The sequence below is a fragment of the Arachis duranensis genome, chromosome 5 (genome assembly GCF_000817695.3).
Source record: "Arachis duranensis cultivar V14167 chromosome 5, aradu.V14167.gnm2.J7QH, whole genome shotgun sequence".
Lineage (NCBI taxonomy): Eukaryota > Viridiplantae > Streptophyta > Magnoliopsida > Fabales > Fabaceae > Arachis > Arachis duranensis.
In genome coordinates, this window is record NC_029776.3 from 27,159,065 (window position 1) to 27,176,552 (window position 17,488).

Here is a 17,488-nt window from a genome sequence, read left to right on the forward strand (position 1 = left end):
AAATGTTAAGTTGGATGAATGAATAGATGAAAACAGATACGGTCAGGACAAAGCTAGAGTTGTGCCTGTTGAGGAGATAATGATTATTAACTGTCGAAGGTGGTTTAGTTATGGGAGGAAATGACCAAGTAGATTCTCTAGTGTGAGAAACATGAACCTATTAGATGCTGATGTGGTTTATAAGGGTAGAGGAAGGTTAAATATAGAGGAAACCATTAGAAGTATCTTTCGTTCAATGATTTTGCTAAAATATATTCTTTGTGATGGCATTGTTTTATCCATACACCCAACCCACCTTAACTTGTGCTAGTGGTATGAGATCTGATTGTTTTCCTCTTTAGACTTTAGAGGTGCCATTCCATGTGTTGGTTCATGAAACCATCACATTTGTCTGGCAGAGGTGAGTAGCAAATTTGTTTAGTTAGTGGATTGCCGTGATTCTTACAAAACTTTAAATGTTTACTTTTGGAATTAAGTAATTTGAACGTTAAACAGTAGAGTATGGCAGCAATAAAGGAAAAAATTGTTGATCTAAAATTCAAGCCTACACTTCATTGAGACACAAGAATACTTGCTAGTGCATACAGTAGCACCCTAGCACCTTAAAAGCGCTCTGCCATTCACAAGAACTATACACTTAAAGTTCATTTTTTTATCACACACTTTTCACTTCACTTTGCACATGCCAGCTTGACATGATACACACTTACCTCACAACTGCTCACTTCACAGTTCACTCCTTATTTTTACATACCAGTTCTATGCAAAATATTAACCTAAATCATTATCCCAACTCATCTCTCATTGCAAGATGTTAGTATGTCACTTTTTTCCTCCGCATGGAATAAGTCTTTCATATTTACATTAGTTCATATGAACATTCGTGTTTTCTGTATATGCCCTGCTGTGTTTCTACTATCTCATGTCAATGTCCTCACCATATGATTAAAGAGTATTGATTATTTTATTTTATTTATTTAAATTTTTAAGGCAACCCAAGATAAAAAGAGCTTGGATGTGGGGGCAAACCTTTTCATTGGCAACCTTGATCCTGTAAGTTACCAAGTTCTGCAAGTGCTCAACAAGTTCATGTATGTTGAACATTGAAATCTAACATAATTGTTCCTGATGTTACTACAGGATGTAGATGAGAAGCTCTTGTATGATACTTTCAGTGCATTTGGAGTTATTGTTACTAATCCAAAGGTTATTTTCTTCTAATATCTTTCATTACTTCTAGAAGCATCATGATTGTATAGCTTAGTTAACAGCTTCCTGCAAGTAGCAGCTGCTAAATAGTTTTCATTTTCCCCTTTTCTGCATTTTCCCCTTATTGTTTTATCCTCTGATCTCTGGTCCATTCATTTTTGAGCACTTAGCACTTAGCACTTAGCTGTATACTCCTAAAATGTTTGTGGTCTTACGAAATGAATTTGATACTGTTCCAATGTATCCTCCAAGAGAAAAGTTTTCTAATTAGTTTTCCCTTAAACGGGTTGGGTGGATCCATAAAGTGGAATTTTGGCTTAGCACTTTATTTTATTGGTTGAGTGTTTGATGCCGGTTGAAACTATTGACAATTTTGATTATTTGATAATTGTCTTAGTCTCCTGTAGTTAAATATATGCTGTCAAGTAAACAATAATTCTAAATCTTCCCAAGTTACCCTTCTAATAATGCTTCAAATTACTAAATAAAAAAATTTCTTGAATGCTTATGTTCCCAAGGTATTGATTGCTTATACATTTTTTCATGTAATATTTTCCTTTTAAGTACTTAGATGATTATTAGGAGGATATAGCAAAACCTAAATCAAATTATACTTCCTTGCCCATCTCAACTCTGCATCGTACAGGGATTGATTTCCCCTAAAATTATGCACATGATCTGATGTTCAGGCCCCTTTTCTTTATACAGATTATGAGAGATCCTGATACCGGAAATTCCCGTGGTTTTGGTTTCATTAGCTATGATTCATTTGAGGCATCTGATTCAGCTATTGAGGTATGCTAGTATAGTTGAAATTTCAGATCATTTTTAGGAATGTAGGTGACGACTTTTCATCCATTACACTTGCAATTTCAGCCTTGTTTTTTTTGTTTTGGCTAGCAACAGCAGCAAATATGTCCAAAGAATACTTATACTTGTTTGTTCCCCTTTTAAAATAAAATATGTTTCGATTTTGTTGTCATTTCTGAATCAACATCATTCTTAATTATAAAATATGATCTGGAGGAAGCATTCCTATATCACTAACAATGACATTATTTTACCCTCCATAGGCAATGAATGGGCAATATCTTTGCAATCGCCAAATTACAGTGTCATATGCTTACAAAAAAGACACTAAAGGGGAACGGCACGGCACGCCAGCAGGTCAGCCCCTTTTTGTTTTTGGCAACTATCTATTTTTCTGTGATTAAGTTACGTCTTTTGTCACAATACCATATGCTTATGTTTTATGTTTGATGCAGAAAGAGTTTTGGCTGCAAGCAATCCTACTGCGCAGAAGAGTAGGCCTCATACGAGATTCGCCAGTGCACCTCCAACACTCGCCAATGTTGCTCAGGCTAATGGTACTGTTGCTGTTCCGGTACCTCCTCACCCCTTTGCTAATGGAGTTGCTCCACCTCCCATTCCTGCCCTCCGACCACCACCACCACCCCCTCAAGCAGCAGCATTTCAGCCTATGCCAGGAGCTGGGCAACCAACATGGCATCAACAACAGCCCGGACTCCCGCCTGGAATGCCCTGTTTGGCGACCACAACCACCGCCACCGCAGCAACAGGGTGGACGACCTATGGCATATCCTCAACCCTCAATGCCTCCACCTTCCTATAGCCAGATGCCACCACCTCAATGAAGGAATTCAAACCCTTTTGGAAGGATCCAGGGTCCTATTATATTGAATTTCGCCACTGATTTTTAGCGTTATGTTTCTTAATTAATGTGGTATTAGATACAGTTGTTATCGGCATCCTTGACACTAGGACAGTTAACAATATAATTAAGAGTCCAAAGGAGAGATGCTCAACTCTTTAGCCTTGGGTTTGATATTGTTTTTAAGTAACTAATTTTCCAGAGTTCTTTCAAGCAATGGTGAATTGTAAAGGTGAATGAAAAATAGGAAGGAAATATCTGGCCTGTTTTATTTCTGCGATGGACTAAGCCTCCCCTAACAAAAGAACAAGTGACAATGAGGCCTTGATCTTTGCATTGTGAGATGCATTAGGTCTTCTGAGTCTGATTGTGAAGTCCGTTAAGAGCAAGCAGAGTGAGTTTTTGTCACGTGAACCCTGTGAGGTTCGTGTGATGTGCGAATTTATAATTGTCAAAACTGAACTGGTAATTGAGTTGGTCATGAAAGGGTCCTTAATGATTCTCTTTTTAATGCCTTTGATGTTCCTCTCTAGCTAATATTAAAAGGGATTTGCATCCATTGTTACATAATATACCGATTTAGGTCTTAGCTAACTCTTTCATATTTATTTGTGGATTTCGTATCCTCAGCTTTACGCTATCTGCACCTTAATGAAGATTATTTTTCTAATATAAAAAGTATTTATTTAATTTTTCACAATCTCAGCGAAATATTACATTCATAAGAGTTGAAGGATGAATCCAACTGGCTATTGTTTTTGTCTTTTTTTTTTGTTGATGATGTCAGAAACAGGGATACGTTATTTTGCTTTGATGCTTTAGCCAAACAAAAATTTCTTTGATAAACTGTGGACTAAAATTACCCATGGGTGTGTATAACATCTTCTGGCAGTGTTGTTTTCACCTTAATGTGTTGGTCTTTCTTAATTTCTTTCTCTCCAATTTTATGTTTTGCCATTAATAGTTTGATGGAGATTATCAAATTCTGACGTGATGGTTATAAATTTAGGTACCAATAATGGCTATTGAAAGAGTATACATTGCGAACAATACATCACTTATACAAGATGAAGTTCTATCCCATAGATTAGGCCTCATACCAATTAGTGCTGACCCCAGGCTATTTGAATATTCAGGTCTGATTTTTATGTTGTCACCTAATTTGTTTCTGATTACGTAAATATCTTTTTTGCGTGATAGATAAAATTCTATATAGGTTGTTTTGCCGCTTGTGTAGATCTCATAATATGACAAACTTGAATTTGTCTCCTTCTTTTTGGTTGTGAATAGATAATGCTGGGGATGATAGGAATGAAAAGAACACCATTGTCTCCAAAGTTCAAACTACATGTTGGTTACCATAAAGGTCAGCCACGTATGACTGGTAAATGAGTCTGGCTCTTATTTGATATTCAAATGTTGCATTTAATTTTATTTGGCTATTTTAACTTTAATCATCTTAGCAATTTTATTTGGTCTCATACCGGTAATGACGTATGCCCTTTGAAGTGCTGTTCACTGAAGCTGTGAAGATTCTGGAAGACAAGCGTAAACGAGTAATTACTGAGCTTTCTTGATTTTTTGTGTGGTATCTTGCAACAAAAGTAATGGTGAAAATGTAGTAGTGCATCATTACACATGGTTTGTATTGTTATGATCTTTATCTAATCCTCTAATAATATATATTTTTTCTTTTGATATAAAAGCTCTCTCTTTTCTTGTAGTGAATTCCAACCCTTTTTAGCAAATAGAAAATTTGATTGGAGATTTTATACAAAAAATATTTCTCGTTCAATAGTTTATATACCATCTAATTAAAGGCTGAAATTGTTCCCAAGATGGAAGACTTGATTTAATTTATAACTCTGAAGCCAAACAAAAAGATGATTACAAAATGGGAAAAGAACTTTTCCGCTTCTCGAAATTAATTTATCCCCTATGAACCCAAACCAAAATAAGCTTAATATATAATAAATGATTACTATACAACAATTGAGCAACGCATTTTAAGTCAGTTAGTTACCCACAATCGAAAGGTTTAGGGAACCAGAAAGGCAGAAAGCCAAGTAGCACTACAAGCAGTAACATGAAACCATGTCGGTCTTTATATCCCACGTGGTATTGTCCTCCCATAATTGTAGATTTAGATAAATTATTTTAGTATTGACACATGGTTGTATAGGTTTAAGAAAATTACTTCAAAAGGACTAGAGTTTAAAAATGAGATTCCGTTACATTATCTTTTGTTTCTTTGGAACACAACTACACTCAATTAAACTCAAAAACTAACATGAATGATGCAGAGAATCACAAATATTAGTGCCCTAAAGTATACAAAATTGAGTTATGTCTCAATATCCTGTTTGATTTAAAATAGAAACTGAAATTATTCAAATTACCTTAATACCCCTATTATATTTTAGTTAAAAAAAATCTAGCCCTTGTAATTGAAAGTAGCATTCACCCGCTTCGTCAAAACACTTCAGCTCCGCCGCCGGTAGCAAAAGACAAATCCCGTGGAGCAAAGCCCGCACGTGTTTTCTTGTGTGCATTGCTTCTCAATCGTGGTGCCATGAACCATCTCGCAAAATCGTGATTTCGGCGCCTCTTCTTCCCATAACGTTAGAGCACGCCACCGCGAAGGGATAGTAATTTCGTCGCGCACTTCTGGATATCACGTCGCTAGTCACTTCTGTGAGGTTAGTGGGTGTTTGTCGTTGAATCCTTCTCTATCTCTTTTTTTGATTTACTGTTTGAGAAACTGAACCACGATGGAAATTGAGAAAAAAGAGAATATTTTACCCTAAAAATTTCATTACACAAGGGTAATGTTAAAATATTATAAATATAATGGGAGTGCTTTGGACAGAAAGATTTATGTAAATTTTAATCTCAATTTTTCAAAAGTTCAGTTTTCTGTGTTTTTATTTTTTGAAAGTATTAAAAAAACTGAAATTTTGGAGATAGAGATTAAAATTTTAGTATTAGTATCTTGCTTCTAAATACGATATTAAATCCTAATCTTCTAATGTCAGTCTCAGTCTCTAGAACTAAATACTGTTTTAATAGTCAATAAATTTTAGTTCACATGACATATCTTTTTCTTTTCATCTCAAAAGTCTAAGATTTAAATTTTAGAGAATATAAATAAAAAAATTAATAAATATGTGAAGAATGTGGGAGTGTATTATGTATCTAAAATTAGTCTTTGTCTAATCTATCGAAAAAAAAAAATATAGCCTTAGTGTCATTAGAACTATTTCTAAGTATGGGATAAAATTACAAAGCAAACGACAAAAATCAATTATAGCAAAACATTACTCTATATGATCTACCACGTTATGAAGGTAACAAAAAATTGCTTACAAAAAATAATGATCTATGGTAAAGAGGTATAGAGAATCTTGTGTTTTAGGTGTGGTAGCGACACGTGTATGTGTTGTGTCTTTAAAGGGAATAGGCTCGTTCGGAGTCGTAATTGACTAATTGGTAGCCGAGCATCCGAGCCAATTTCTCCGTGCAAGGGATTGAATTAAAGTTGGTTCCGTTCTGTTTAGGTTATTGGACTGGACCTTCTCGCTGTTTGGACATGTGCTTGTCTAATTTATTGCTACTTGTACTCAATAGTTATATTTCAGTTATCAATAACAATTAATATGTCACCTAAAACTAATATTTAACTCATGAAATTCACTATAACTACATATATGTATAGTGTTACACATGGCTTTTGCTTTTCTTTTTTTGTGTGTGTAATATATTAATCACATTCATCATTATTTTTGTGTCCTCTAATATAAGATTAGGTACGTTTCAGGTGTTTATCGTTAAAAATTAATGACAACTTAAAATAGAAAATTATATTATGAAAAGAACCAAGTTAAATTTCAGATTTACTTATATATTTTTTAAAATTATTTACATTTTATAATTTATTAATCATATCACTGGCACCATACACCTATATATATTGCAAATGAGTTATTGACAAAGCATGTTAAAATTCATATTTTGTGTTTACATGCCAACCAAATTAGGACGAATATCTAAAAAAAAAAATTCAAATACAGTTTAGATCGATTTAAAAAGTAAAATGGATATAATTTATTATATGTAATATTTAAGAGTTCCACTAGTTGAATAAATATATAAGAATAATTCTTTTCATCAATTCTTCTTAGGTTAAAAGTGTTCACGCGACTTAAACCGCAACCTAATAAAAATATTTAAAATTAAATTAATTTGATTTTTATGTTCTTTAATGTTATCTAAATAAATAATATAAAATTAAAAAAACTTTTATGAAAATATCTTTACAATTGTGTTGCCAGTTATGGAAAAGAATTAATATAATTCGTTTTACCAAAAATTGAAAAACTTAAACCCATAATTTTTTAAATGAGTACGAGAAGACTATACAATTTAAGCGGTAACTTATTGGTAAAAATTAATATAATTTAATGAGTTCATTTAAAATTATACTCATTAATTAGACCTAATTTAGGGTTTATAGATAAACACATATTATATTTTAACATTAAAAAAATAATATTTCTTCAGGTGATAACAATCATCCATGTAAAACAATTATCAATGCTTAATTACTACTCTAAAAAATGTACTCCACAAAAATGACCCTCCATTAAACTAATAAAATTTCTTTGGGTGATAATGCTATCATACAATCAACCCAACAAAAAAACTTAAGAAATACATGGTCCAGGCCCATGCTAAAAGTGGTGTAGTGACCCAGAAAAGTGTATCCTCCGTTACACCACTTACCTTAGAAAGCTAAACTAATCCTATGTGAGGTTCTGTCGACAAGCCCTGCAACGAACACTGATGGCTCTGACACCAATGTTTTACGGCTCAACCAGCTTGTGAGTAAGTATACATTTTTTATTGCATATGAAATATTTGTAATTCTGTATAGATTTAACTCTATACAGGATAATTCACCTTAATAGAATGTTTAATTGAAAATTGTACAATTTGTAGGAACTATTTTAAGGAAGTTTTTTTATTCATATAAAATAAAATAAATACATACTTATTAGATTGTCTTAATCACATTTTGGATATTCTCATTAGTTATTATTTTTTACATCATTATTTTTTAGCTGAAAATAGATCCTTTTAATTTTTTTAATAATTGAGGGAGTAAAGTGTAATCTTTTACTATTAATTTTATAAGTGAGACTAAGAAAAAACATAAAAGAGAAAGCATTGAAGAGTTAAAAATCACATTTTACTCCCTCAATTATTTAAAAAAAAGAGTAAATGCCTAACTTAGTCCTGATAATTTCTTCGAAGGACTACGAGGTCCCCAAACAAAAATAATACTCTTTCCGATCCTTGATATTTAACTTCACGAGACTGGTTAGTGCCTCTGTCAATGATCTTTCTTTCAAAACATACTTATGTGACACGTTAATTACTAATATGTGCTCCATTTAATTTTTATAAGTAAAAATAATTTAAACATCATTAATATTTCTTAGTTTTATACAGTAAATTTAGCTAGTATATTTTAAAAAAGTAATAAAAAAATAAAAATAAAAACTAAATAGTCTTGATAATTATCCTTAAATGACAATGAGACTCCTAGCAAAAAAGAATTTGTTAATTCTAGTTGGTTTTTAATAGATAAATCAACAGTTTAACATACTATGTAGGCTTATTCTATTAATACAGAGAGAAAATATTGATAGAGGGACTAATTAGTCTCATAAAAATAAAAATCAGAAACTAAAAAAAATATTTTTTTTGTTAAAAACCTCATTGTCTTTCGAGATAATTGATAAAGGCCATTTAAAATTTTTTTCTCTAGAAAAAATTGAGAGAACCCATTTTTCATCTTCCATATCTCGTAGTTGACAATTCCACTTCTCTTTCAAGTCCCAACAATCTATATGAAAAGTCAAGGTTGAATAATTTATTTTTTGCATTAATAATAATAATAATAATAATAATAATAATAATAATAATAATAAAAGCCACAAAAAATGCTTACGGCATAATTATTAAATCCGGCTCGATCTGATTAGTTCGACCAAAAATTCGGTCACTTGGTCATCTAGTCGGATCAAACCACTCATCGAATCGTTTAGATAGTGAATCCGATAAAAATCGGTTCGACCCGATCGGTTATATGAAAACCAGTGATCCGAACCAGTTCATGTAATCCGAACCGGGTTATGTTTTTTTTTTAAACAGAAAAGGTGTCGTTCTCTCCCTTACTTACACCCTTCGGCTGGTGCCTTAACCTAGAACCAGAACTCATCTCACCTTTCTCTTCCTTTGCCACTCTCTTCCTCAAGCTCGTCACTGCCTCAAGCTCGCGCTGCCGCCTTAAGCTCGTCGCCGCTTCTAGCTCGTCGCAAGCTCTGTCGCGCTCTATCATAATTTGTAAGCTCGTCCTCCTGCTTCGGCCATCAATGCTTCCTCTGCGATGAGTCGGGGTTTAGGGTTTCAGCTTCGACCCAGGTCTTCCATCAACGCTTGCTTCGTCTTTCTGCTCAGGTGCATTTCAACTTCGGCCCTGTTGTTCCTCTTTCAATTTCATTGCTATAAATTATTAGTATATCTTAAATTTGTTATTGAAAGTTGAGTTTGTTGTTGAAATGATGATTTAGCTAATGTTAATTTGTTGTAAATGATATTTGAAGAATTGGAGTTTTTTTTGTTACTGCCTGAAAGTTATCATAATTTAAGTTCTTGTTGCTGCCTGAAAGTTATCATTGTTATCATAACTGAATTTATTGCTAGAACTCTAGAAGTAGAATTTGTTGTCAGTTGTAAGTTGAATTTGATGCTGAACATATCATAAATGTGGTTGTTGTTGGAAGTAGAATCTGTTGCTGGATAACTAAGTTGAGTTAAATTTGTTACTGAACCTTGTTGTGTTGCTTAAAAAATGTTAAATCTTTTGTTGCTGTATCTTAAGGGATAAGAGATAAGAGAGTTGGTCAGTAACAAATCAGTTTGGTACAATTAGTTAGGGTTTGTTATTCTGATCTCTGACCTTTCTCTCTTTTCCAACTCTGTTATAAATAAAGCTTTTGCATCCCTCTAAGAGGTGTGTAGAATTGATTCATTGATGGAAGAATAAGATAAAGTTAATTCAGTTCACTAATTTCTTGAAACTCTCTCTTCAAACTCTCCTTTCTCTATTTCTGATGTTCTGCATAATGCAGTATTTCTTATGGAAGATATAGATGCAAATCAAAATGAGAAAAATGTTGATCAAGCTCCAAATTTATCCTATGAAGATATAGATGTCGATTTTAAGATCACTTGAACTTGATTTATCGATTGTGTTATCTTTTGCTTGCTCTTATTTATTTAAATGGAGAAAGTAATTTGTACTAGAAACTAGTTTATTATCTCTTTTTGAATCATTAGTTATGTCTAAAAATTAATATTTGATTATTATTATTATGTTTGTAAAGACTTGCATTTTAAGTTTTAATACATAATTTTAATTTTATTTATATAATTATATATTTTTTTTAAATTATGACCAGGTCAATTGGGTGAATCACTGACCCACCGGTTGAACCAGTGACCCGGTGACCCGATCATATGTCCGGGTTGATTGTCGGTTCTGTTCGAATAACTAGGGTACCACTGCCCCCATTTGAGAGAGAGGCTCAATGGTGAAGAGAGAAGGGAGTGGAGAAATGAAACCCTAACTTCCATCAGCTTCAAACTTTTATAACTTTTGCTCCGGAGCTCCAATTAACGAGCCATTTATGATCACACATTCGACTCGGAGTTCTCTTTACACTACAAGAAATGCCATTAAAATCGACGGCCAAATTGACGGCTTAGTCGTCGATAATAATGAAATTCGACAGAAAATAGACGGCGCAGTTGGTTGCTATAAAGCTTGTCGATTTTTCAAAATGCTAATAAAATCGAAGGCTTGCTTGGCCGTCGATAATAATTTAATAAAATAGACATTTGTTCCATCTGTAATATGGGTATGAGAATTTTACATCCTTACTAAAATCGACAACATTTCCATCGATATTATTATTTAAAATCAACGCCTTCTCTGTCGATAATTGATTCAATAAAATCGATGGCCTATGTGTCGATATTTAACTCAATAAAATCAACAACACTACTGTCTATAATATGCTTAATAAAATCGACGACGATGCCGTCGATATGAGATTGAATAAAATCGACACAGCTGCCGTCGATTTAATTATTTAGATTTGTCTATTTCAACTTTTAAAAGCGACAACTTTGCCGTCGATTTTAATAGTTATATGTTCTTTTTCTATTTGAAAAATAGTAAACCGTTAATACAAATAAACTTTTAAATATAAAAATAAAATTTATAAATAAAATTTATACTAAATATTAGATAATGAGTTTACAAACTTATCAAAATAATAAATAACCCTCTAACATAAAGACTCAAGACAAGATAAATAACTATTATTGTTATCTAGTTGAATAATTATTATTAATATTGTGTATAAGTATTAAGCCAAGATTTTTTATAGAGCTTGTTCATTCTTGAGCTTCTTTGTGATGGATGCAAGGTACTTTCCTTGGTTGAATGCTTGGTCCAACTCAAGCTGAGATGGCTGCCTTGAGCCATCACCGGCATAAGTTTCGGCCCCGTATGGGCTTCCACTTTTCACGTTCTCCATCTCAAATATGCCGGCACCAAATGTGTATCCGATCGGAACGAATATCATTCCGTGATGCACAAGCTGAGTGATAGCAGTAAGTCTGAAATGTACTGAAAAAATGTCTTAACATTTACCATTTCATGTGAATAAGAAAGTAAAGAGAGATAAGAGGGTGTTACGCTGTTGTCTCTTGTCCGCCGCCCTGGGAACCGGTGCTATAGAAGATTTCGGCATGCTTGCCTGCAAGCTGTTGTGTCCTCCATAGACCTTCGGTGGAATCTAGGAAAGCCTTAAATTGAGCAGGCATAATCCCGAATCTTCTAGGGAAGCCAAAGACAAAACCATCAACGCCTTCTACCGAAGCAGCGCCTTTCTTGATTTCTTGTGCTAGTTTCTCAACATGTCCATACATGGAGTAGTACCTGCCAAACCACACAACAACTAATATTCAATTCAAGCTTCCAGAATCATGTTCACCAATCCACTTTACTCATAGTGTGCTTATTAGCTGGAAACATAAACCTTTATGTTCTTAGTAGAATTAGTAGTAAACAATGTGTCTGTTAATAACTGAAGCAGGATTTTTTACAGCATATACTAACCCTGCACTGCCAGCTCATTAAAGCAGCAGCAGCAAAAGGAGTATTGGCTATTGAAAAAAATAAAATAACTGAAGCAGCAGCAGCAAGAGGAGTATTAGCTATTGAAATTTTCCATTTAAATCCTTTTTTGAGTTTTAATTAAGGCTATTTTTCATACATAAGGAGTATTAGCTATTGAAATTTGTTCCTCCTGTACATAAACACTCGTCCCTTTGGACCAAAATCAAAGTGTAAATGGCAATAGGAAAGTAGTATGAAATCAAGTTACAGAAAAATCAACATAAAGAGAAGAATTTACCAACTCCGACTTGATTCTATTCTTCTATGAAGCAGCAACACATATACAAAATATAATTTATTTAAAAGTAAATTAACAAATTTGCAAACTAAGAATTTACAACTAAAACCTCAATCCGAGAATTCTGAACTTCCATCATCATCAATGTAAGCATCATCGTCATCATAGTTCTCAATGTCATCGTCCTCCTCATTATTTACATTAGGAACCTGGAGGTCAGCTACTTGAAGTTGTATCATATCAACATCTCCTGATGTAGATGCTAATGATGGTGGAAACTCAATTTCTGAAATGATCCTAGCATGTGGAGGCTCATCATTCTGATACACCTCGGTTTCAGATTCATTTTGTGCCTCCTTCATTATTTTTCGTGGTTTACATGTAATCACAACCTTCCAATTAGACTTACAACCTTGTGGATATGGCATGTAATACACTTGTCTAACTTTTTGCGCAAGGATGAATTTCTTTGAAGAGCTCCCTTCTTTCCTTTTCTAAAAACAATACATAATTACTTGAATTCTTCAAGACTTTCTTTATGAATAACCGGAACTCATTATAAGGTGTCAATTGGGAAAGAGATAATGTACGAATATAATATGTATCATGGATTATAATCAAGGTTAAATACAAACTATGAAGGAGTAATATTCTGAAATACAGAGCAACAACAAGGTATATGTATTCGGTGGGTGGATATGATGCAACGATAGCTGGATAATGCACACTAACACATAGGACCATTTTTCTAGCAAGCTGTATCATATAAATTAAATATATGGTTATGGTTATTGGATATATATTAAAACTTATGCGTATACGCCAAATGAACTAGTCTTATCATCGCGCACTCTCTTGGTTGGTTCTCACTTTTAGTTGGCATGCCCCTATTGCTTAGAATGCCCCTATTGCTTACAGCATTTGTGTGGCTAAAATGTGAAAGAAATGCAGAAGACTGGAGGACACAACATATTGACAAGAAGTGAAACACACTTTGGAGTTAGCCAACAATATGTATCACAATCAGGAACGGATTTACTCAGCACTCAGTGGGGGCAGTTGCCCCCAGTGAATTTGGAAAAATTAATTAGTAGTTCTTAGTGAATTGTCTAATTTGTCCCCACCATCTAATTCATTTTGACCCCACTGCCCACCCTCCAAATCCCTAATCAGCTAACCCTTCTCCTTCCCTTTTTCAATTTTGTTCTTCTGCTCCAACCTCCAACCTCCGCTTGACCGCTTCCAGACTCCAGCCCTAAGTTACTGTCGTGTCGTCTGCCACCACTCGCCCACTCCGTTCAGTCTTTCTCCTGCGTCAGCTCCGTTGGTTTCTAGTTGCATCGCAGCGTGCCCGCGTCTGGTTCTGGCATTGCGTTCCTTCAGTGTCTGGTGTATGGTGAGGTCTTCTTCTTCTTCTTCTTCTTCTTCTTTCTTGTTCTTCACAGCTGCAAGCCTTAAATCCTCGTCTGGTTCTGTCTTCCCGTTCCTTCGGCGTGTAGATCTGGTTCTGTCTTCAGCAGTTCAGGGTGTGCGGGGTGTCGCTGGTTCTGTTGCTGGGTGCCGCCGTGCCGCTGGTTCTGCCGCTGATTCTGTCGCTGGGTGTCTGGTTCCTGGGTGCCGCTGGTTCTGCCGTTGGGTACCCTGCTTCATTCAGTTTTTATTCTCATTTGCTGCATTGTTATTAAGTTGATATAGTTCATTAATTCATTCAATTTGATATAGTTGATTAATTTGTTTTGATGTGATTGAGTTTATTCTGATGTAAATCATGTAATTGTGTTCTGATAGACTGATAGAGTTCTAATATAATTGTTGGTTACTTTGTTAATTAACAATTGTATTCTGATGGAATTTTAATGGAGTTATGATGTAATTGTGTTCTGATGGAAGAATTGTTCTGATGTAATTGGCTTGACATTTTCCTATAGTAGAAGAATTATTTTGAAAATAAAAAAACACAGATCTAGGGATTTATGATATGAATAAGAATGAGAGGGGAATCAGGGGATTATGATATGAATGTTAGAAGGGATGATGATTTAGTAGCTTACAGTACATAGCTTTCAGTTTCTATAGCAAGCATTTTAAAGTACTTTCTGATCATTCATTCCTAGCTTCCAAAGCATGAACTCTATACATCAAAGCTCTGCCATCTACAATTGGCTACTGGCAAAGAAACCAGAATTTGTACTTTCAAATCTCTATTAGGATAATTAATGCAAATTATGGACTTGCATTTTAATTTCCTTTAACTTGTGATATATGTAATATCCCATTTGAATATCTTTCTTCATTGTACTTTTGTGGTATTCAATTATGATGAATTGATGATGTATTTATAATATGCTGAGGAAAAGGGCTAGCTTCAAATGTTTCTAATAAATTAAAGCTATATAGTCTTATATTCTTATTTTAATGGATCTTTTATATGAATATATTAAGCAATTCATCATGTAAGAATATATTATCAGTATAAACTCTCAATATATTTATAATTTTATACTAAACTTCTCAATTTATATAGAATTGTGAATTAATTTAGGTTTATAATTTTATTCTATTAGTAATGGAGAAATATTTCAAAAGAACTTCATCATTGGAGATTGGATCCCAAAACAATTCATCGACTTCTTCTAACAAGAGGAGATTTTTAGAATTCGAAGCAGAGAGTCTCATAGCAGATCCAGGACAACGACCAAAGATTTCAAGTTATCATCCGAATGACAGAGACAAAGTTAGATGTGCATATTTGCAAAAAGGTCCTTGTCAACCAAGGAATCATGATTTTCCGCAAACTGCTTGTGGTTCTTCTTTTCGAAGATTTAATTCTAATTGGTTTGATGATTATGGCAATTGGTTAGAGTATAGTATATCAAAAGATGCTGTTTTTTGTCTTTGTTGTTATCTTATGGAACCTGAGATTGAAGGTGGCGATGCTTTTGTAACCATTGGCTTTTCAAATTGGAAAAAAAGGAGAAATTACAAACTCATGTTGGGATTCATGATAGTGCTCATAATCAAGCTTGGAGAAAATGTGAAGCACTTATGAAACCAAAACAACACATTAGTGCTGCTATTGAAAAACAATCTGAGCAAGCTAAAAAGAATTATCAAATTCATTTGACAGCCCAATTGATTGTATTAGATTTCTTTTGCGACAAAGATTGGCCTTTCATGGTAATGATGAGACAGATGATTCTGTTAATCAAGGAAATTTTTTGGAACTTCTAAACTTTCTTGCGCAACATAATGAAGAGATTGGTCGTGCTTTCAAAAATGCTCGTGGGAATCTTAAACTAAGAGCTCCCTTAATTCAAAAAGACATTGTAAGAGCTGCTGCAAGTGAAACGACAAAAGTTATTGTTAATGATCTTGGGGATGAATTGTTTGCTGTTTTGGTTGATGAAGCCCGCGACATTTCTATTAAGGAGCAAATGTCAGTTTGTTTAAGGTATGTGAATAAAGAAGGGCAAGTTAGGGAGCATTTTCTTGGTCTTGTTCATGTTTCTAATACTAATGCTTTATCTCTAAAATTAGTATTGGAGTCATTATTAGAAACATATAATTTAAGTTTATCAAGAGTACGTGGCCAAGGATATGATGGTGCAAGTAATATGCAAGGAGAATTTAATGGTTTAAAAACTTTGATATTGAAAGAAAATTCTTATGCTTTCTATGTACATTGCTTTGCTCACCAACTTCAGTTAGCTCTTGTAACGGTTGCAAAAAAACAAGTTGAAATTGCTTTGCTTTTCAATTTGTTAACCAATTTGTGCAATGTTGTTGGAGCTTCATATAAACGAAGAGATATGCTTCGTGATAGTCAAATGACTAAGACAATTGAAGCATTACAAAGTGGAGAAATTGCTAGTGGACGTGGTTTGAATCAAGAAATAACTTTGAAAAGAGCTAGAGATACTAGATTTCTTTGTTTCCTTCCGTGGTCAATGTTCTTGAATATGTTGAGGAAGATGGAAATAATTCAGAACAAAGAGCTGAAGCATGTCATTTATTGAATGTCATTCAATCCTTTGAATTCATTTTCAACTTGCACTTGATGAAAAATATCTTGGAAGTTACTAATGAATTATCTCAAGCGTTACAAAGGAATGATCAAGACATTGTAAATGCTATGGCATTGGTTAAAGTGTCTAAGCAACGGTTGTAAACTATAAGAGATGATGGTTGGTCTCTTTTAATTGACGAAGTCTCATTGTTTTGTGAAAAATATAATATTACTGTTCCAAAAATGGATGATATATTTGTGTCACAAGGAAGATCAAGATGCAAAGCTCAAAAGATCTCAAATTTGCATCATTTTCAAGTTGAGATATTCTATCAAGTAGTTGATAGACAACTTCAAGAACTCAACAACCGTTTTACAGAGGTGAATACTGAATTACTTCTTTGTATAGCTTGTCTGAATCCAAGACACTCATTTATTGCGTTTGATAAGGAGAAGTTAATCCAGTTAGCTCAATTCTATCCATTAGAATTTTTTTCTACTCAACTTTTGGCACTTGATAGTCAACTTGAGAACTTCATACTAGATGTGCGTTTTGATGATCAATTCTCAAACTTAAATGGGATTGGTACTCTTTCTCAAAAATTGGTTGAGACTCGAAAAAATATTGTTTATCCATTAGTGTTTCTTCTTTTGAAGTTAGCTTTAGTTTTGCCTGTAGCAACTGCATCAGTTGAAAGAACCTTTTCTGCTATGAACATCATAAAGAGTCGGCTTCGCAATACATATTGACAAGAAGTGGAACACATTTTGGAGTTAGCCAACAATATGTATCACAATTAAAAAGTTGCACATCACTCACTCATCACTTCACATCACCACAGAATCAAATTAAGCTATGTATTATAATTATATAATTATGTAACTAAAACAAAACATACGTACCTAATTTCATGGCATTGGAATTGAACTACAGTCCAAGGAATCCCAAAAAATTCCCAATACATATATATAATAAGTCTTTAATCATAGTCACAGATCTAACCATGAAATTTAACTGCACACTTCTTACAATGTCCTAGTATGTTGGAC

At 33.7% G+C, this 17,488-nt stretch overlaps 2 protein-coding genes and 1 pseudogene across 2 annotated transcripts in view; 2 read left to right on the forward strand and 1 right to left on the reverse strand.

The window, feature by feature from the left end:
* LOC107488902 (uncharacterized) overlaps window positions 1-3,392 on the forward strand; it is a 5,747-nt gene extending 2,355 nt beyond the window's left edge. The window contains 6 exon segments of the mRNA XM_052262503.1: window positions 991-1,053; window positions 1,141-1,206; window positions 1,918-2,004; window positions 2,283-2,376; window positions 2,475-2,751; window positions 2,753-3,392. Of these exon segments, the coding sequence (XP_052118463.1) occupies window positions 991-1,053; window positions 1,141-1,206; window positions 1,918-2,004; window positions 2,283-2,376; window positions 2,475-2,751; window positions 2,753-2,864 (699 nt within the window). The 3' untranslated portion in view covers window positions 2,865-3,392.
* A 7,910-nt stretch (window positions 3,393-11,302) lies between these two features.
* Window positions 11,303-14,515, reverse strand: LOC107488901 (probable NAD(P)H dehydrogenase (quinone) FQR1-like 1). The gene is made up of 3 exons (XM_016109692.3): window positions 14,484-14,515; window positions 11,712-11,954; window positions 11,303-11,632 (listed from the first exon to the last, which is right to left on the reverse strand). The coding sequence occupies exons 1-3, from the start codon at window positions 14,513-14,515 to the stop codon at window positions 11,395-11,397; spliced, it is 513 nt and encodes a 170-aa protein (XP_015965178.2). The 3' UTR covers window positions 11,303-11,394.
* Window positions 14,516-14,998: 483 nt separating this feature from the next.
* Window positions 14,999-17,188, forward strand: LOC107488900 (uncharacterized; annotated as a pseudogene).
* The last annotated feature ends 300 nt before the right edge of the window (window positions 17,189-17,488 follow it).